Here is a 21,281-nt window from a genome sequence, read left to right as displayed (position 1 = left end):
GTCAAAATCCAGCTGGCTGGCAGAAAAAGAGTGAAATTGTTGGCTACCAGATGAATAAGAGACCCAGATGCATGGGGAGAGAGGGAGAAGAGGCAAAGACTTTTAGGCAAGCAATAGTGTTACAGGAATTACTTTTCTTTCAGTCACAGAAATTATTCCATGCCTAGATCTGGCTGCTTAACAGACTTCCTGGCTTCCTTCTTCTCATATGCTAGGGAGGCACATGGCATTTATCTTTCAACATCCCTGATGCAAAAACCATGGCCTATGGCAGGTGAAAGCTTGTCTACTGCTGGCCTGTGCAAGTAGCTCTATATGCAGATGCATGCTGCATCCATTAAACGCATTGAACCAGCATAAAGCCTTGGATGTTAAAGTGACATCTAAAACAGCATTTACCATTTAAAATGCTTCCAAATGTGATACCAACATTCCCCATTTCTGACTAGCAGTCTTGGAAGGATTGGAGTATACTTTTGAAGGTTGGCCAAATGTTGTGATTCCTGCAGACATTGTTATATATAACACGTATATATATATCAATATATATGTGTTATATATATATATACACATTAAATTATTTAGAAATACATAGTCTTTTACACTTGCATGAATTGGATCAGTCGGAAAGAGCATCATTTTTCTTCCCACATAAGCTTGAACGAGTACAGATTGAGGAAACCTCGACTCCTTTGGCACATCCTTTAGACTCAGCGAGTTAACAAAATCATGTTCAGGTTCAGTCTCCTCAATGTGATCTGTTCAGCTGTGCCTGCCTTGTGTGTTCTTCCTGTTGGTAAACTACCCATGCCATGCTTCTTCATTTAAATGACCACAGTGCCAATTAGGAGGGAATTTAAATACAAAACCAAAACAAACTCTTCCAGCAGCCAAATTGTGCTACAACTGCTTGACTGTTTTATTCATCATGGCCATAAAAACATCCTCAATTAGTCTCTGGCAAAGACTTTGGTGGCTATTTTACTGTGCGGCTTAATTTGCATTCCTATCTTAGCAAAGGGCAGTACTTCATATGCTACAAAACTTTCCACCCTATACAGCAATGCAGATACTGGCCGGTCCCATGACTGGACTGTAACAGCATATTCTGCTTGGACTACACCACACTTCAAGCATTCATGTAATTTTCCATCATATTTTCAAGTCTGGTACTGTCTAAAACCCTAAACCTTTCCCTGAGCACATTTTCATGCTCACAATGTATCAAGATGATGCAATTGTCTGATCCCCTATTTTTCCTGCCCTGCTGGGATTTACTACCCTGAATATGCTCCAGCTTTTCACATATACCTGTTGATTGTCTCTGCAGATGAAGATCTCTCTATATATTTCAACATATTCCACACTAGCATTCATGAACCTCTCTTTTCTGGTACAAGATGAGCAAAAAGTTTCTGTGTTAGTAACATCCTTCAGGGTTATCATTCATGTTGTCTTCAGGACGCACCTAGCACTGACAGAGCTAGGCCATTCTCTGATAGCAAGCTGTCAATTCCATTATGCTAGTTACTATTTATGGGCAAAACTTGCATTAGTTACCCCTCCAACCTCCACAACTAACCTGTAGCAGTCTTGGACTGTCACCTAAAAGCCTGGTTTTGGAGTTACCATGCTGGTGTGTCATGTTAAGTCCCTACAAAAACCATCTCAGATTGTTAATCTATTTTGTGCTGGGTTTTTGTTTATGAATATAGCTCTACTGCACAGACCTATTGCAGCACCAGCATGTGCAATGGAGATGTTAACCTATTTTGTGCTGGGTTTTTGTTTATGAATATAGCTCTACTGCACAGACCTATTGCAGCACCAGCATGTGCAATGGAGATGTGCGCTTGTAAGCATCACTGGAACTTTCTGAGCCATTTCACTCTCTTTCTGCTTTCCACAAGGAACAGAAGAAATCAGAAAGCTCTTCCTGTGCTGTCAGATCCATGGTCAGCTCGTGGCTGGCCCAGGGAAAGCCTGGACACTCATACAGAGCATTCAGGTTAGACAGGCTGCTACACTGCCAGGCTGAGAACAGCGCTGCAGGAGAGCTGGGAAGGTCGGACATCCTCTCATTATGAGAGTGCATCCAGGCATAGAGGCACACCAGGACACAACCAGGGAATACAGCAAGGAAAAGACATGAACAAGCTGCAGCACCAGCATCCATGTGGACTAAGCAGTTACAGAAGAGATGGTTATAAATGAAGGTGATTAAGGTCTCCAGTGAATTTGCTAACAGGCAGTCATCACAGTTACACAGGCACCAACATCCAAGCATGTACCAGGGCACACAAGAAGACTGACTTGCAGGGATAACCCATCTCTAGTTTTGTCTCAGGGTTAAAAGTCTCAGTGATGCCTACAACTGGTTTTCATTACTTTGTGAAAGAATGCTATTCATTTGAAGCTAATCACTGCAGGCATTAACAGAACATGACAAAGAGCAGACCTGAACTCGAGTGGTATGCACAAAATGGAGTGAAATACTTTTGAAGTTACTCAGAAAAGTTATGCTGTCGTTCATCATGAATCCGTTCTGTTTCATTCACTGCACATTTTCAGTCCACTTACAGAATCATTTTGACTCAGGGAAAAAAAAGGCAGCAAAATCCTAACCCCTTTTCTCTGATGTCCACCAAAAGTTCTGCTCTGGATAAGCTAAATTATCCTTCAACTCATTACTAACTTTACAGAACTATACACTCTAACCTAAAGAAACATCTTCTCATTATGCTTATGGCACTGAAAGTGCAGACTGGCAGAGTTTTTTGGCAGTGTTTATTATTGAAGCCATCACATAAAACCATCAAGCTGCACTGAAACTGCCCACATGTAATTTTCAAACCTCATCCCAGGGACTAAACCAGAAGCAGTCATTCCTCACTCTCATGCAATGTGACCAAGTACGTAGAAAGGAAGAGGTTAAAGATGAAGAGCTGGAGAAAACACTCTTCCTTATTCAAGGCCCTTACCATCTAATTTCCTTCCTTCCTTCCTAGGGCAGCCCCAATCAGGTTTATGCCCAACAATTACCAGACAGTAACACACAGAACTAACTCCTCACTGAAACACTGATGATCAGAAGATACCCGAGGGACGCGCAGCATGAGACCCAAGAGAAAGAGCTGCAGATACTGATAAGCAAGACAGATGACACAAACTCTAATCTTCATTTCCTACTTGCTTCTAAATCTTGCAACCCCCCAATGAGGATGGGTGCAGTGAAAATCAACTTCTTTTAAACCCAATGTTTTAAAATACCCAATCCCCTTACATTAAATATTTTGTGATATCCAAAGCATACACACAATCCATTCTAGCAGAACAGTTAAAGAACAGGCTGCATCAGCATTTTAACACTGGGACATGAGCATTACCTCATCCTGTATTCCTCTTGAAGGCATTTCTCCTGGTGTTCCTGAAGAAAACGGTCTGCAGAAAGCAGTGAGTGGTTTGCAAATGAAGCCCAGAAACCACAGCCTGTGCTTTCAGGCTTTAACTCCCACGTGGCAGGTGGGTTAAATATCTCATCTTCTCTAGTCCTTTCTTGTTTTGCAAGCCTATTAAGGTTTCCAAAGCTGTTTTCCTACTTCACACAGGAAAAAATTATTCAGGGGCACTGCCCCACTTCCAAGCAGGCCAATGCAGTTTATACCAGTTCCAAAGGTAGAGTTTTCCAGAAATAAAAGAACGTAGGAAGGGATTTAGTGTTGGCTATACAAATGCATTATTCCTGATCTGAATGCAAAGCCTCTCTTGCCACCGAATCAAGCTAATGCAAGTTGGTTGGGCATAGGGCATAGCAGAATCTCAGCACTGAAAACTGCTGCAGCTCTGTGGAACATTGTCCCCTTCACACTGCTGCAGAACAAGTGTCCATCAGCTTGGGGTGGTTTAACAGTGAGCAAGAGCACCTACTCCAGCTCCTTTAAGTGCTGCTACCATGCTTTGCTCTTCTTCCTAGTTTTAGGGAATAAACCCAAGTTTTCAGGAGGGGCTTTGCATGTTTTGGGGAGCACTCCCAGAAAGCTTAAGAAAAGTGACAGGAAAGTCACTAAAAATAGATTTTAAGTGTGATAGATACACACAACAGCACTTACAACGCCTGGGCAGGGCTTCAGAAGTAAATAGGGAGCACAGATGGTTTATAAAGCACAACAACATGCATATGTGAAACATGAACAGTTCAGAGGCACCTGCATTTGATTTGCAATCGTTCTTCCACTTCCAAACAGAAACTCTCCCCAGCTGGGATGCCTTTAAGAGCTTATCAGTACATATGGAAATAGCCAGACCATGCTCTGGACCAGTTTTTCTACCTGAATAAATGAGCTTTACCTTTATCTGTTGTGAGTTTTGAGCAGATTCACAGAGGCTCAAACTGGCACAGAATCATGGAATGGTTTGGGTTGAAGGGACCTTAAAGCTCCTCCAGCTCCAAGCCCTGCCACGGGCAGGGACCCCTTCCACTGGAGCAGCTTGCTCCAAGCCCCTGTGTCCAACCTGGCCTTGAACACTGCCAGGGATGGGGCAGCCACAGCTTCTCTGGGCACCCTGTGCCAGCGCCTCAGCACCCTCACAGGGAAGAGCTTCTGCCTAAGAGCTCATCTCAGTCTCCCCTGTTTCAGTTTGAGCCCATCACCCCTTGTCCTGTCACTACAGTCCCTAAGTCCCTCTTATAGAGCCACAGAACCACGAGCATCTGAGAAATGATGCTGTGAGGCAATGCTCTGAGGCAGTGTGCTCAGAGCCCTGCACTGATCACAGGGCAGCCTGAGCGCTGACTGTTACTTGTCTTTCAAGACCCTCCTTTGGTCACCACGACTTCACCCCCATCATGTTACGATTTACAAGTAACACAGTGAAGCTGGGTTGCTGACGAGGTTCTAAGATTCATTTTCTCACAGTTCAAAAGCTAAGGTTGGATTCCACCTGAGGGGGGAGAGAAACAGAGGAGCAACAGTACAGGAAATGGTGCTGCTCCCCTGAATCCCTGCTTCCCACTGCTCCCCTCTCAGCTCCCCGTGCCGTGTCATTCCCAGGCTGGAGGAAACGGAGATGGAGGAGAAACAAGCCTCGGAGGTGGAGCATCAGGAGGGGCTGGGGCAGGGCAATGGCCCTAGGGAGGTGGTTAGAGCCGTTAAGGGTGGGTGGCTGTGGGGTACACCCAGCCCAACCGCTGGTCCAGGGCAGGGGCAAGGAGCAGGGCAGGACAAAGGTGCCCATCTTGGGGGTGAGCAGCACCAGGGCTGCTGTGTGATGGTGTGCTTGTGGTGGAGGGTGCATGAGTACCCGAGCACCCTGGAGATGGGGAGCCTGAGCTGGAGTGTGGCTGCGTTCTCTTAGCATCATAGAATGGCTGGGGTTGGAAGGGAGCTTCAAGATCATTATCCGTGTTCCTGTGTGTGTTTGTGCGTGCACAAAGGGGTGTGCATGTGCATTCATGCACCCCCAGGCGTGCTCATGGTGAGGCTGTCCCTGTATAACGGAGGTTCATGTTTGGGTGCCTGCAGAAGGATGTGAGTCTCTGCATGTCCTTGTGGACACATGCAGGTGTGCACCTGTGTGTGAGCTGAAGCGTGCGGGACCTCAGTGTTTTCCATCCATTCCATATTTCATCCGGTTTCACAGACCTCCAGGGTGGGGAGCGGATGGTCCATTGCTACAGCACCTGTCATCCCATCCAAGGGCCCTGGGGCCTTTCTGAGACTGCTGAGGCCAACAGGATTTTCAAGGACCCCAATGGGTTAAGGAACTCCATTTTGTTGTGTTTCCTGTGCTACGTGGGCCTTGAAAATCAGCTGTATTTAGCCTCATAGACCACCAAGGTGGGGTATAAACTGCCATTGCTGTAGGGGCTTCTGCTGAGCTCATTTGTAAGGGAATCAGAAGGCAGTGCTGTGTTGAAAACTATAAAACCAAGTTCTTTTAAAAACCTGTTAAATGTGCTTTGTATTTTGATACGTTTCCTATAACCACAGGGAAATGGCAGGCAAGAAGAAAGAAATCCAGCTCCAGGTACAGATTCTATTTACTTGAACAATTCTAGAGATTAATAGACATTTTCTCTCTCTCTCTTTTAAGGATGTTAAAATGTCAATTCTTTTTATTTCAGATGCAAATAACCAATGAGAACCAGTGGGGTGAAATGTTGCTGATGAAAGGTGTAGTAGGTACTGTCACTGTTTTCTGTTTAATCTCTCCTGAAGACATGTATAGGTTTTCATACTTACATATCCTATCATCTTTAATAGATAGTGGTCATAAATGTAGATTACCACCATATTATCTTTTAAAGAAAGGTTATACTAATATAAAGTATAAAATGTGTTTATTAACATACAGTCTTCTATTATGAATAAATACTTGTCAGAAGTCATAACCATTATTTTATCTGCTGTTATATGCTGATAATCAGAAAATACCTTTCCAATGTGGTGTTCTGTATGGTAGGGAGTTATATTTAGGTAGAGAGAACAAATCTGTAATGGGATCATAGCTACACAAGAGCAGCAATGGGAAAAACATGATCTGCATGGGCTCAGGGATGTAAAAATCATGTAGAATAAATAAGATCGAAATCCAACAGTGGGGAAAGAAAAAGAGCAATTAAAAGGAAAAGGAATATGAGAGAAATGGGGTGGTCTGAATTAAGCATCTCAAACAGTATTATGAAGTAGGTTGTTGGTGCCAAACATAATTGAAATGAAAGAGGAAACCGTGATGTATTCACTGAACACATTGATGTATCTGCGGTGCATACATTGACTGAGAGGACTAAAAGCTGCATGTGAACGCTTCCCTGCATGCGTGTGCTTCAACACACTCGCAAATATGTTCCATTTGATAAGCTCCACAAGGCGGCTGTTTTGTAACCCCAAACTATTCCATTTCAGTAATAGATGTGTATCAAGCCTGGTGTGGTCCTTGCAAAGCTGTGCTGAGTCTATTCAGGAAGCTGAAGAGCGAGTTCAGTGAAGACGATGTGCTGCATTTTGCCGTGGTAAGGATGGCAATTCCATGGGGAACTTCTTCACCTTTTGTTTTAAATAGTTCTTTTGACCTGTCTGCACAAACAGAGCTTTCATTTTACTGTCCTTATACCAAGGTATCACAAGTTTTGGCCTGGTTGCATCTTCTTCTGCATAGCTCCTCACAAGACTTTGTTTAGGGATAGACTGGGAATGGCAATCAATGTGGAAGGAGCTATAATAGAAAGGGAGCTGATACCCCACAATATATTTCTTCATAAGACTGCAGAAACATTCAAAAGCCAGATTTTATGAATCTATGCAGGTTTATATATATATATACTTTTTTATATATATAGGGAACTACATGATAAGGTCCTTTCCAACCCTAACTATTCTATGATTCTCTCTATATATGCATATGCATGCACATGTAAGTAAATCATCTTTTCCATCTGACTTCAGGCAGAGGCTGACAGCATTCTGGCTCTGCAGTCATTCAGGAACAAATGCGAACCTGTGTTTCTGTTCTGTGTTGTAAGTACGTCTCATCAGCCTCTCTCCATGTGCTGCCTAATTTTGCCTTAATTTTTCAGTAGATTGAAAAGAAAAGGGAAGCTGTAGAACGCATACCTTTACATCTTACAGTGCGTAACCCAGTATGCATGCCAGCGGACGTTGTTGACTTGAGGCGGGTTTTCATGCCTGATCTGTGGTTCTCGAGCACATGGCAGCCACAGGAGATTTTGGGTAGCCACAGCTGGGGTAGTCACTTAGGAAGAAAACTCTGTAAGTTTTCCAGGGTTGTCTCACATAAATTGGCTACACTGAAATGGGTATTTATACACGCTTTAACCCAGGGAAAAAGAGGTTCCATTTCCTGATGCTTTAAGAGATTTCAGATAAACAGCTAAAACTGTGTTTTTCACACCCAGGCAATTGGAACAATCACATGTTTTTTATCTCTCAGCAATGGATGTAAAAAGCCTCTTCTCTTAGAATGCCACTGTAGAACACTGCTCCCTTAGGAGGCAATGGTTTCAATGTTTTCTTGACTTCAGGGTGCTAAGTTTTAAATCTAGGATCTGAGAGCAATAATACTCTCAGGACACTTACAGATTTGAATCTGAACGCTTCCAAACCAAGCTAGCAGCATCTTTGATTACCAGTAGTTCACTTCACTACCTCCTGAATGTGGCAGAGCACTCCCTGACACATAATGCGAATAAAAGATAGAAAACTCCATGTTATGGGAATTAAGAGCTAGTAAATCCCGTATTTTGCATTTACATCTGACTATATTATAAATGGTGAGCCTAGAAATAAACATGACAAATTAGGCAGAGAAGGGAGGGAGGAAGCAGAAGCAAGAAAGGTTCTTTCTGAACTAATAGAGGCAGTAGTAGCTTTAGTATTCACTTCTGTGGGCATAGAAGGTGGTCCTGCTGCTAGAAAATACAGTGAGATAAAGCATGTTTCAAAATTAAAGTAAATATGTAATGAGAGCAATGAAAACTCATTGAGAACGTTCTTTTCTCTTTTACAGAATGGCAAAATTATCTCAATAGTGAAAGGTGTCAATGCTCCTCTTCTAAATAAGAAAATAACAGAGCTAGTGCTAGAAGAGAGAGCAATTGCATCTGGAGAGAAGGAGCGCACCACGGTACTCACAAACCAGATACTTAAATAAATGAGGTTTTATTACGCTTGCATGTTTTCTCTTAATCCCTGTGATAGAGGGTTTGGTCATGTTTAATTGTTTGTATTTATTTCAACAATAAAGTGATAGACGTGAGGGTGGTTTGGGTTCTTTTAGAGATTTCCATTAAATAGCACTTTGTAAAAGCTTCAGAAGTTTACAGATTAGCCTATTAATGTAAGAAATGAAGAGATGGACAAGGTCATTGGCACATGAAGGGTTTTAGTCATCTTTTATTCTCCCAGGACTATTTTCCTTATTTAACTTAGTGCATCAGATGAAACAAAGACAGGGGGAGCAGTTATGGCTCATTGCTCCATTTTAAGTAGAAATGGAGGTGAAATAACTTCACTTACAGTAAAGGAAACTTTTAACACTGTAGCTCAGTTAAGGAAAATCAGGTTGCTCAAAGATCTTTCTTAGACTTTCTCACTTTCCAAGGTAGCAAATATGTTCTAACATTAAGGTAAAATTGTTGTAAATACCTGATAGCTGTGATTGGTGGCTTCAGCTTCACACTGGTGATGTACTTTTACCCCACTGGCAATTGCCTTAGGTAGAAGAACTTGTTTTGCATGAAGAGAAACCACCAGAAGAGCCTGTTGAGGAGACCGCACCTCAGGGTAAATCTATTTGATGTCTCTTAGAAATGTTAGCAGGAAGAAAAAGAACCAATATCTCTTTAGTTATTTAAGAATTGGGTATGTCCAGCACTACGAGGCTCCTTTGATTGAGTTAGTAATATGAGAGGCTGTGGTTGAGAATATCAAAGTGATGGGAAGCTTTCTCCTGTAAGGAATTAAGATATCGGGCTGCCATCATCAGTATTTTCACCCCTGCTTTGTGAGCTTTCAGCACTTCAGAATAGCAGCAGTGCTGTGTGCCAGGCAATATTCCTGTGTAAAACCAGTGCCTCAAAGTCACTTCTACACAGCCCCTGTGTTATCTTTGCACTTTTGTTCAGGTGGGGCTTGTTAACCCTTGGGTGTTTGACAGGAATAACAAGACAGGGACAACCTGAGAGGATTGGAAGAGTTCATCTGTGAAGGAATGGCATGCTTGTATCTTGGATTATTTTTGAGTCTTTCACCACATTAAGGAGCTAAAGGACAGGTTTACATTACATGAACCCATGACAGTAGAATAGGAGTCCAAAAAGATTGAAAATAAGCACCATCCTGTTTGTGGGTCTCATACCTACCATTTAGGTCAGGCTTTTCATGAGCTGGGACCTACATCTTTTCTATTCTTATTGTTATCTGTGGCTACTGAATGTTTCTACTGCTCCATACGCACAGAATGCCACTCATCAGCACTGAGATGGAATAAACTCCTCCTTCATCCTCTTCTTTCTGATCTCTCCTCCCCCTCAGTGAGAAGGCATTAGATCATAGTCATGGATTAAGTTGTGCCCCTTCTCCTTCCTCTTCCTGCCTTTATTGTTTGGTTCAAGTGACACATTCCTGACCTCAGCTTTAGCCTGTATTTTTTTCCCATACACCTTCCAGGACTAGTAGTACAGTATTACAAGTCATATAGCAGTTATATCCAGACTTCACACTAACCCACAGCACCTAAATGTGTGACCAAATCAGGGAACAGACATAAGTTTGGGTTCACCTTCAGGGTAAGGGATCCCTCAGAAGCCATAATACACTAATATTTCACGGTAATATTCTACTTACCACGTGCAGGTGCCTATGAGAGTTCCCTAGTGTTGGAAATGAGTAGTAATCTGGTGTTGCTGTTAGAGCTACCAGAAAGTTCTCCTACAGGCACTGAATTACATTCTAATGCTTCATTGTAAACCTCTGATCCTGCAAAGGCAATGTAGTTTGTACTCTTTTCTGACCATTTTCTCTCACTTTGTTGGGATCTGTGTGCTATGGAGGTTGTAACACCATGTCTATACCTCTTGTTTTAAACATTACATGGTGTTAGCAAGCATGTGTTACTTCAACAGTTATTTATTGCAAATTACTTTGGCATCCACAGTGCTAAGAAAAAACAAACATCTACTATGACAAGAAATGCATATTTTACTGGAAATCTCTAGTATTCATACAGGTTTTCACTTAGTTAATTTTCCTTAGTAACACTCATTCCTTTCACATTTCTAGCCCTGTACATAAAGAGCTCCCTAGACAAAGCACCCATCTTAAGCTTTCCCATCCCACATAGCCACATGTGAACCATTTCTCCACCATATTACCCAGAACACCAGTGCTTTGTCAGGAATGTGGATTCCAGGGATAGCCAAGGACAGTCCTGCTCTCCAAGGCTTGCTCTAAGTGCTGGAGTCACTTATTTTTTGGAACCACTGTTTGGCCACCTCAATATTAAAACAGAAAACTATTCAGAGAAACCCACTTGCAAGCCATGGTAAATGTAGTTCTGCATTTACCTTGACAAATGGACCCATTGACACATGACTGTTTCCCTTTTCCAGAAAAAGCAGTCAAATATTCTCTTGGTATTATAAAACCTGATGATGTCTCAGAGGGACGTGTAGAAGAAATTAAAAGCCAGGTAAAGATAACTTGGTAAGATTCATTCATGCTGCTTAGTTAAGAGCCATAGTAGCAAGATGCAAGATGAAGTAGATCCTAATTTATGCCTAGGCTTTAGAACAAGATCTTTTAACACTTCTCTGTTAAGGATGATATCAGCATGATAATTCTGACCTGAAATAATACGGTGTTCAGACTGATACTACTGCTTTAATACTTTATGTCAGTAGACGAGGTATCATGCATATTGTGCTAATCATCAACACATGAAATCTACACACAGAAAAGTGTCTTTTTCCCCCCTCACTTTGCAGCAGAAATGAGAACTAGAGACTGGGGTGGCAAAGTTAATTCTTCACACAGGCACACATAAGACAGCTAACCAGTTCTTTATGGAAAAGACTTTGTGTGCAGACACATATGGCAATACATAAAAGCATGCAGATGGTGAGGCTAGTTTACGTGCACTAGTAAGGGTACACTAATATTTGTCACTAGTGCAGCATTTACTCCTGAAGTGAAGGATGTGAATCCAGCAAGTATGCAAGGGCGCATCCAATGGTTCAGTATTTGTTGAAGCCATCACACAGTGAAAGAAAGAATGTTTTGCCTTCCACAATACAATGCTATAGTAATGCTCATTTCAGTTACAGGAATTTCTTAGTCTTTCTGTTACCAAAAAAATGCCTCCTAAGGCTTTATATCAAGACAAATACGAGTGACTTTTGCAGGAACGATGATCAGTGCTGTATAGCTTGTTTCTGCAATGACTCTGCCTTGGCCAGAAAGGAATGAAGCTCAGGAAAAGGCAAAAAGAACAGCAGGCAGTGCTTGAAAGCAATGTAGCTGGAGCTGAGCAGCTGCCAGTTGGCTCTGCCTTTGCCCTGCCTAATGAGGGGTGCACTCACGATTTTTCCACACTCAGCAGCACCATAAGGGCTTTTAAAGAGCAGCATGTTGGTAAGCAAATTAATATGGGCATGTGGTCAGTACTGGGGTTGGGTAGCGCCTTTGTTGTTTAAATATCAGTGTATGGGAAACCTCACACAAGTGGACTACGAATTTTCACATAGGACACGCAGGTCTGCATCTCCTCCACATACTTGAATTCAGTGCAGTGATGTAGCTTAAAATAGATAAAAATATAATCTATTTTATGCTTATCTCCTTTTCCTGAAGCCAAGTACTTTAGCCTAATACAGCTGTTGATAAGTACACATTTATATGACCACTATGATTAGTATAGAGGTTACAATAACAGTTTTGGAAGTGGTGGCATGTTAATCACAACAGTTAAAATGAGTTCATTTAATGTTAAATAAAAGGGATTATTAACATATGAATGACTGTATAAATTGAACTGCACTACATGGTTCACAACCATTAACTTAGGGGCCATTGTAATCGTGAAATTAGCAAAGTGCTTTAAAAAGCTGGAACTTCAGCTTAGGCAAAGGTAGCAATTATTTGGAACATGTCAGAGAATTTTAAACTGAAGGTAGCTTCCAAAAATCAATCAATCTTTAGCATTACAATAACATAAGATTTTGTATATATTCATTTTCAAATGCCACTGAGTAATAACTAAATAATTGCAGATTACAAACGCAGGATTTAGCATCGAAGCAGAAGAGGAGAAAACGCTAACTGAAGAGCAAATCAGAGTGTTCTATGCCTGTAAAGCGAAAGAGGTAAAAACAAGCTAAAAACCTAAACAAAAGGAACGGGTAAAACATATCATTTTAGCTATATGTGTTTGCAAATCTCTGTCTTATACAGTTTTGGTATGTTGAAGAACTGAATTAATGTAGATTTAGTGCATAGAAAAAAAGGAGACATTCTCTCTCTCCTACCGACTCGTACAGATATGGCTTGATAGCATTCTAACATTCCAACTCAATTAAATTGAACTCCAATTAAATGCCAAGAGATTTTCCAGATCTGTCTGTTATCAGAATGTGTCGGACCCTTAGCCATGGCCCTAAACATAGGCTGTTAGGTATGAAATGCAGCACAAAGCCAAAGTCCAGCATCATCTTTATGACAGGGGGTATCTGTCTGACACGTACTCTTCCAGCCATAAAATAGTATATTTGACTTTTTTTCTTCTTTATAGTGTTTATCACAGGGTAGGACTGGAACTAAGCAAGTGAACAGGCAGGAAGAGAGAGCATCTCCAGTGAAGTTCATTTTTCCGGCCCTATCCTACATTAGGACAGTGAGACAAGGTGGTTCCTGCTGAAACTAGAGCAGAAAAAGAAATCCGACAGTAATCACCAGATTCCTGCACTGTGGTTTAGAAAGGAAGTAACAGGGAGGGCTTGTGAGGAATCGTGAGCAGCTTTGTTTTAGTAAAGCTAGGAGTCTAGACAGACACAGTTGTGAAACAGAGGTAAAAATGTCATCTTCTTGGGAACAGCAGCCAAATTTGACATTAGTTAGGTGTAAAGGGAGGTGTGGGAGGAACCAAGACAGAGAAAAAGCATGCAGTGCTCGATATATGGCAGCACTGTTACACCACAGCAGATCCTAGACAACATTAGGACAGGGAGAATAAAACTACTATGAACTACCAGAAGCAGTCCAGAGCTCCCTATGCACACTGAGAAGCCAATTATTTGCCATTCTTTCCGTGCAATTTTAAGCTGAAAAATAATTATGTTAAAGTGACAATAGGAACAGGATGCCCAGAGAAGTGGCAAATGCCCCATCCCTGGCAGTGTGCAAGGCCAGGTTGGACAAAGGCTTGGGTGATATGGTTTAATGTGAGGCATCCCTGCCCATGGCATAGGGTTGGAACAGGATGATTTTAAGGTCCTTTCCAACCCAAACCATTCTATGATTCTATAGAATACAGATTCCTTTGTGCTCAGTGGGCAAAATCATCCCTGATTTAGTACCCTGCAAGCTTGCTGAAGGTCCAGAGGCTGCCTGTTGTAGCAGAATGGAGACTGAAGGCAAAAGACCTTCAGATATAATTGGAAGCAGAAATTGTGTCTTTTCAGTGATAAAGCTGGGTGATCCAGGTCAGCCAAATCTAACAGCCACATCTATTTCTGCTAATATGAGAAAGTGTACTCTTGAAGCCACAGAAGTATAGACACTCCTTTGATGCATTTCACTAAATGGTTTTGTACTTGTATACATTGTACCTCTTGTGAGTTTGGTCATCTTGAGAAATGGGTTAAATGTGTGCATAGGTACAAAGATTGAAAGAGAAAAGAAATAAATTGCAAGCATGCATCTGAGTATTTAATCCTCGTATTATTACGAGAAAAACTTACCATACACAATGAGATGAGGCTGACTAGTAAAGAAAAGATCTATTCAAATATTAAAAAGCAGAGAAGATACTTGAGGAAGTTTTAAATATTGAAGGATAGGGTGACATGCAAGGCAAGAAAGATTAAAAACTCACAACAGCTACAAAAATCACTTTCTGATGAAAATGTACATTTATAACACTGAAGGTTGAAACTGAAGGAATGAAACTAGCAAAGAGAATGAAGGAAAAGCCTACAAATGTCCTGCAAATATCTCGATGTTCTCTATTTGCACCCAGCTACGTGGGCTTTAGTTGCAATAATTATGCATAGAACTGTATTGCAGTTTGTTATGGCACACTGCATGAGCTACTGTGAGCAGAGCATTGGATCACATTGAGTTTCTAACTCATTTTCTTCATTCTTGTCATTTACATATTAAGCCAGTAGAACATGTGCTACTTTCTTAAAGTAGTTCTATGACTTCCTTTATCTCAATTAAGTTTGGTTTAGGTATTTTATAACATTGGCTCAAATGACTGATCAAAACCGTCCCAATTTAACAAGGGTTTGAGTAATGTATGCGAGTGTCATTTTAGAACAGGAATTAGGAGTTAATTTTGAAAGGATGGCTGTTCATTTCTCATGATAAACTCGAAGTTCCTTCAATTCATAGAGAAAAAAAATTATGTTTTTTAGCCCGATTTTGAAGATTTCCTTCAATTCATGCTAAGTGGACCATGCCACATTTTGATCGTCTCTAAAAAAAACCCAGCTGATGCTATTCCTCACTGGAAAGAGCTAGATGAGATGAGTAAGAGCGTTGATGAGGCCGAGAAGCCAGACAGGTAACTACCAGTAGAAATGTGTAGATGCGATTCAGTTACAGTACCCAGAGTACACCATAAACCAAGACACATTCTTGCAGATGCTCAAGGGAGAGTAGGGGATGCCTGAAGCATGCTGTGTCCCTTGGGACCACTCTGTAAAAGCAGGCAAACAAGGGGGGGAGGCGTTTGGGTTGTGTTCCCTCACCTTCAAGATGCATAAGAACATTGTATGGATTAACTGTTCACAAACACAGTACCTTGAAATGTCCATTTTTCTCCTATGCCAAGTATGCGTTGAGAGTTGTAAAGAGGATGATAGTGGCACACATGGCAGCCAACAAGAGCGCTCAGAAATTCAAATAGCAGATCAAGCTTTATATTTAGACAAGAGATTTGCTTAAAGCAGCATGGACTTAAATCCTGTGTTCAAATGAAGAACTTGTCACCATTATTGGTATTCCTGTTGGTGCCTGCTGTCTCCCTTCCTGCACAGACTCCCACAGCGGGGGATATTGCATTTTCTGTAGCTGGTGAAGAGTGACTGTATTTACATAGCTAAATGCAGGCAAGTAACAATAAGAAGTATCTCTGTTAAAGACAAATCTGCAGTGCTATCAGTTTCATGATCATGCTGCGTATGAATTAAGAACAATCCTTTTACTGATCACTCATCATCACTGTACACTTGCCAGTTGTAATTCTGTCTAGTGAAGCAGAAAGACTATTTTGAATAATCTAGAAGGAAGCTGGAAAACCTGCATGGCTGAGATTTCTCTCTCATAGCAAAGGCAATTTTGAGAAGATGAATAATTCTCCTCTCAGATGCATTACTTCAGTCATGAATCTGATTTTAATGGAAACTTAGTTTGGGATTCTGTTATTCTGGTTTGCTAAACTTGAAGAAAGTACATCTTCACAAAGTCAACTATTAACACAATGTATGCAGTGACTTAAATACTGTTACTTTGCGTGTCATTAGGGGGGAAGAAACTGTGGAAACTGGGGCTCTATTAAATGTATGTGATATGGAAGACAGCATAGAAAATGCCAGCAGACAACTTGCCTTCTTTTTCCCCAATTTTGATACCCACAAGACAGAGCAAAGAACAGAAAAAACTTTGGCCTTAATCAGACCATGTCTCCTAAAGGAAAGACGAGGTAAGAGTTGATCACTGCATTCTCTATCTAGGATATATAAAAGCCCTCACATTTTGAAGTTGAAATATCCCAACTCTATTAATGACATGTTCTTAGGTTGTATTGTCTCTACAGTGATCTTTGTCAGGAACAAAGTGACATGGTTAATGTTTTTGCTGTATTGAGAACGTACACATCAATGCTGTTTTGTTCCCTGGGTTGATTGTTCAAGAACATCTTTAGATTGTATATTTGGATGGAATGTCTCTAGAAGAGAAGCTAGCATTTGCAAGCTATAATATAGGGGATCATAATTCCCACCATAACAAAGGAGCTGATATTATTCCTGAATGCCAGGTCCAAGGTAGATCAACAGGAAGCTAAAAAAGATCTGATCTGTGTTCTGTGCTGCATAACTGGTGTGTGCAGTGCTGCACAAGGGCAGGTCTATACAGACAATATTAAATCAGGAAATCTACTCCATTAGCACAAAACTCCATCCAACCAAGTTTACTTTTCTTCTCAGGCATATATTTGCATTTCTTCCTAGATTCTAGATAGCATTTCTATTCTTAACTTGAGAATCTCTCTACTTGAAATAACCTATACACAGAAGCTGTGCAAATTAATGAATGAATGGCAACTTTGCATCATTTCAATATACTAAATAGAGTCAATCCTGCAAAGAATAAAGGATGATGGCTTCAAAATAGCAATGCAGAAAGAAATCACCCTAACTGAAGAACAAATACATGAATTTTACAAAGAGCATGTAGATCAAGACTACTTCCCAGTCCTTCTAGAGCAAATGACCAGGTACTTCGAATGAAAAATGAGAATGTGGATCTATAAATAAGAGTGACATTTTCACAATGAATAATTAGCCTCAATAATACACAATACATAAGACACCAATGTATCTGAGAGTTTAGTAAAATGCAAAACAGGATCAGACAATAGCAGATAATGAGATAATTCCCAAATACAGTGTATATATATGTTTGAGGGGAGATATTTGTAGAAATTGGTTTAATTGTTCAAAGCCTGGGCCAAAGTTTAATTTATATATATATAAACCACTATGATTAGTATAGAGGTTACAATAACAGTAACAGGGTGATCTTGTACTCTCATCCCTGCCTGTGGCAGGGGGTTGGAATTAGATGGTCTTTAAGGTCCCTTCCAATCCAAATCATTCTATGGTTCTACATACACGAGGGTGTAAAAAACTACAAGCTACTCCACATACCTGTATGTAGGAAGTTGAAGGCAGCAGCCAGTTCCATTGATGTGGGTGAAATCAGCTGAGCTCTGCCCTGCAAGAAGTCTTTATCCAGGCTGTGTGCTGGACTGGGGAGGAAAAATACACTATGTTTGGATATTGCCTTCATAGGAATTTGGGGTATGGCTGATAACTTAGGAGCTGATCAGCATTTTAGTGGCTAATAATAAAGATAGCCCAATTCTAGAACATTCCTCCTGTTGTAGTAGCATTCATTTTGAAATTCAGATTTATGTTTAAGCCCCATAAGGTTTCATCAGACTGAAAGTGGTTAAACAGAGATTAGGTTTAAAATCCTCCAGTACCAGGCTTGTTTTCCTAACCTGCTCTGGGTGCAACCAAACGACTTTCACAACTGACAGAGAGTTCAGTTTTACTTTTTCATGCAAGTTTTCCCATCTCACAGTGGTCCAACTCTGGTACTTGCTCTAACACGAGAAAATGCTGTAGCGCGCTGGAGAGAGTTACTGGGCCCAAAGTCTGTTGAGCAGGCTATGAAGGAAAACCCAAACAGGTAATACTCACAATAGTAAACCATTATTCACAGTATACTATTTACTTTCATGTTCCTCATCTCAATGAATACCATATTCCAACTGGTGTAACTATAGTGCCATCCTCTGGGAGCTAATATGTATTTCTGCACTTTGTGAAGCTTTCCTTGGAAGAACTGCTGTATTATGCATAGAAACTACAGCATTTTCTGAGCAATAATGGCTGCTAAACATCATGAAAAGGGTATTGAAGTGAAAGGAGATCTATTGAATCTAGAGTGAGGGGTCCCTGCCCCTGCCCTGGCAGGGGGGTTGGAACTAGATGATTTTAAGGTCCTTTCTCATCCAAACCATTCTATGAATCAGAGAAAAAATATTGGTAATACCTTGTTATTATTGCTTTTTTTTTCCCCTTGAAATAGCACCCTTATTTTTTAGAACAGATGATTACTTTCTCAGCTTAACAAAAAGCTTGCATCAGCAGAATTTTTACTTGTGACTAAGTTTCCCATACACATTTTACAAATAGACATCCTAGTTTTACTTGCTAGTGGTAACTTTCTCTAAGAAATTACTACTGCATCATCTTACCTGTTGTTGGCAGAAGGGCTGCTTCACCAGGAAAGGGCTGCCTCACCAGGAAAGGGCTGCTTCACCAGGAAAGAGCTGCTTCACCAGGAAAGGGCTGCTATTAGCTTGCAAATATAACAAGATGAGAGTTGGGTGGGGTGGTGTTGATAGATCAGGTGGTTAATTTACAGGCTTGCTCTTTTTGTAGGTAATGGAGGTTGTCTTTACAAAGAGATCATCAAGCACTTATGTCACCACATCAACTTTCATTTATATTCACTGGGTTAAGGCTCATCAAATAGTTAAAGCTCAAAATGGTTATTCCTTTAAGTAACTTTACTCTTTTAATGACCCTTAGTTTACGTGCACAGTATGCTGTCAGCAATGTACCTATTGGTCAGCTGCATGGTAGTTCCACACCTGATGATGCTCAGAAGGAATTGGAATTCTTCTTCCCACAGGAGCACACTTTGGCATTAATCAAACCTGCTGCTGCTGCAAAGCATAAAGGTAAGTGATCTAGAAAGGATGGGCTATGTCTATTGATGTAATTTCCACGAAATATTAGCAGTAATTCATGTCAGATGCATTCTTTTTATTCCCTGGAATATTTTTGCCATGCAGAGAAATGCTTTTACAGGGCTTGCATACTTCATAGTGAGGCCTCAAATGTGATATTCCCTTTGCTTAAGCTCCCTATAGCCCTTTCTTCATGAGAGTGGTGGTGAACTGAAGTGAGAGAGTGCTCAGCTAAGTTAAACTGTTTAAAAACCAGACGTGCAAACTAGCTGCCTAGCATCCTTCTACGTCAAAGGAGAGAGGCTTTACAAATTCATGTTACTTATTTCAGACAGGAATCTCTATTGTTCAAAAGGGGTCACTGCTCCATTAGATGCATTCCCATCCCTGTTCTAACTTGCCATTAGACAAAGGGAAGGAGGAGGAAAGGTCAAAGCAAAAAGAACACCTTAAAGGTTTTGCTGCCACTTTTTTTAAGCTCTGCATCCTGGTGTTCTTGTCTGTCAGAGCAAATTCCAGTGCTCTTTCTAATGTTAATCTGTTATTGGCTTTTGTGAGTCTTTCTTACCCTCTTGTAATAACTCTGATTTTAGCAGGCCAGCTGGGGTGTGACAGAGCATTACAACTACAGTCCGTGTTCTGTCCAACATGAGAAGCAATAGTGAATGCTACTGGTATGGTTTATAATAGTGTGGGTTTGTCACCTGCGTTAATGCAGTGACAATGGTTTCTGAACATTTCAGAGGACTGTTGAAGTGTTTGTCATACTGCCCAGGATTGTTTGACACTGTAAGGAGAACTTTAATAGCTATTGGTGATTTGTTTCTTTAAAAAAGCACCTAGTATTTTCTGAAGGTTTAGTTTGGGGAGTTTTCAGCATCTGAACTTTAAAATGATTTTTGTATCTAAACCATTTTGATGAAGACTTGAGCCTTCTTGTTACCCTCCCAGATGACATCTTGCAAAAAGTGAAAGGTGCTGGATTTACCATCTCAAAGATTAAAGAAGAATCTTTAACTCGTGAGGTGGCTGCACAGTTTTACCAGCATCACAAAGGAAAACCCTTTTTTGAAGACTTATTGTCCTGTATGACTGAGTAAGTGTCTCATTATACAACCTCGAGGTACATAAGTGCACACCAAACTTCACATTTACAGTGCCAACAGAACAGGCTACACCCAAAGTGGGCTGAGGACTTGACACTCTGACACTCTTTCTGTCAAGTTTAGTGGCTGCTGGTATGGAGAGCTCTCCTTTTAAAAGGAAGAGTTAAAATTCTTTTAAAACCTATGGACAGTAACTATTATTTTGGGGGTTTTGATTGTTATGCTGTTGGGTTTTTTCCTTTCTCAAGAAAAAAGAACTGATTGCTGATGGGATCCTAGTTCTTCTCATGTAGGACAAATATCTTCCTTATAATACTGTTAGTATAGCTGTTGATAAAACAGTATGCATAGTCTCATTTCAGAAATTATTGGGTAAGAGCCTTTTAGGGCAAAAAGTACAAATCCAAATAGCTGATCATCAGAATAGTTTTTGCTTTCAAATCCAAGATATTGTCTTGAAACACTCTGAAAAAAACTTTGAACAGTTTAAAAAATTCAGATAGAATAATGCTTATCATAACCCTTCATGGTACTTCTAAAGTCAAAGCTAAGCCTGCATCTTAGAATAGTGTAAAAGTTTCCTTACATTGATTTTACAGGGGCCCATCAGTGATAATGGTCTTAACAAAGGAAAATGCTGTGGAAGAATGGAGGCATATAATGGGTCCAGTCGATCCAGAAGTGGCTAAAGAGACCTCCCCTGGATCAATTCGAGCTCATTTTGCACAAGATATTTTGTCTAATGCTGTTCATGGATCATCAACTAAGGAACATGCACAGAAAAGCATTGAGTGTATATTTGGAGAGCTCGATCTAAATTGAGCGATTAAGATGCAGTCGCTGAAAACTGATGCTCAGGTCATTAAATGCATTTGTCTGCCCAACCACCTA

At 40.8% G+C, this 21,281-nt stretch overlaps 1 protein-coding gene across 3 annotated transcripts; it reads left to right on the top strand.

Annotated features, from left to right (window-relative positions):
• The first annotated feature begins 5,957 nt into the window (after window positions 1-5,957).
• NME8 (NME/NM23 family member 8) lies at window positions 5,958-21,281 on the top strand. Of its 3 annotated transcripts, none has more exons than XM_062622238.1 (16): window positions 5,958-6,027; window positions 6,125-6,182; window positions 6,906-7,012; window positions 7,446-7,517; window positions 8,527-8,643; window positions 9,236-9,302; window positions 11,129-11,208; window positions 12,788-12,880; window positions 13,306-13,407; window positions 15,152-15,300; window positions 16,262-16,440; window positions 17,091-17,235; window positions 18,108-18,215; window positions 19,124-19,275; window positions 20,236-20,380; window positions 20,990-21,281. In XM_062622238.1, the coding sequence occupies exons 1-16, from the start codon at window positions 5,995-5,997 to the stop codon at window positions 21,210-21,212; spliced, it is 1,830 nt and encodes a 609-aa protein (XP_062478222.1). In that variant the 5' UTR covers window positions 5,958-5,994; the 3' UTR covers window positions 21,213-21,281. The 3 variants fall into 3 exon arrangements, with proteins under 3 accessions (XP_062478222.1, XP_062478234.1, XP_062478228.1); XM_062622244.1 differs by having other exon boundaries at window positions 5,995-6,027; window positions 6,125-6,173; XM_062622250.1 differs by lacking the exon at window positions 13,306-13,407.

The sequence above is a fragment of the Pezoporus occidentalis genome, unplaced genomic scaffold, assembly GCF_034315485.1.
Source record: "Pezoporus occidentalis ecotype Australia unplaced genomic scaffold, CSIRO_AGI_Poc_V1 ctg107, whole genome shotgun sequence".
Taxonomy (NCBI): domain Eukaryota; kingdom Metazoa; phylum Chordata; class Aves; order Psittaciformes; family Psittacidae; genus Pezoporus; species Pezoporus occidentalis.
Note: the sequence above shows the minus strand (reverse complement) of the source record. Positions and strands in the feature narration are given on the sequence as shown.

Coding starts and splice junctions, on each gene's coding strand:
- NME8 (XM_062622238.1), top strand. CDS start 5,995: ATGGCAGGCAAGAAGAAAGAAATCCAGCTCCAG. Junction 7,013..7,445: donor ATGTGCTGCATTTTGCCGTG/GTAAGGATGGCA, acceptor ATCTGACTTCAG/GCAGAGGCTGACAGCATTCT. Junction 16,441..17,090: donor TCTCCTAAAGGAAAGACGAG/GTAAGAGTTGAT, acceptor TATACTAAATAG/AGTCAATCCTGCAAAGAATA.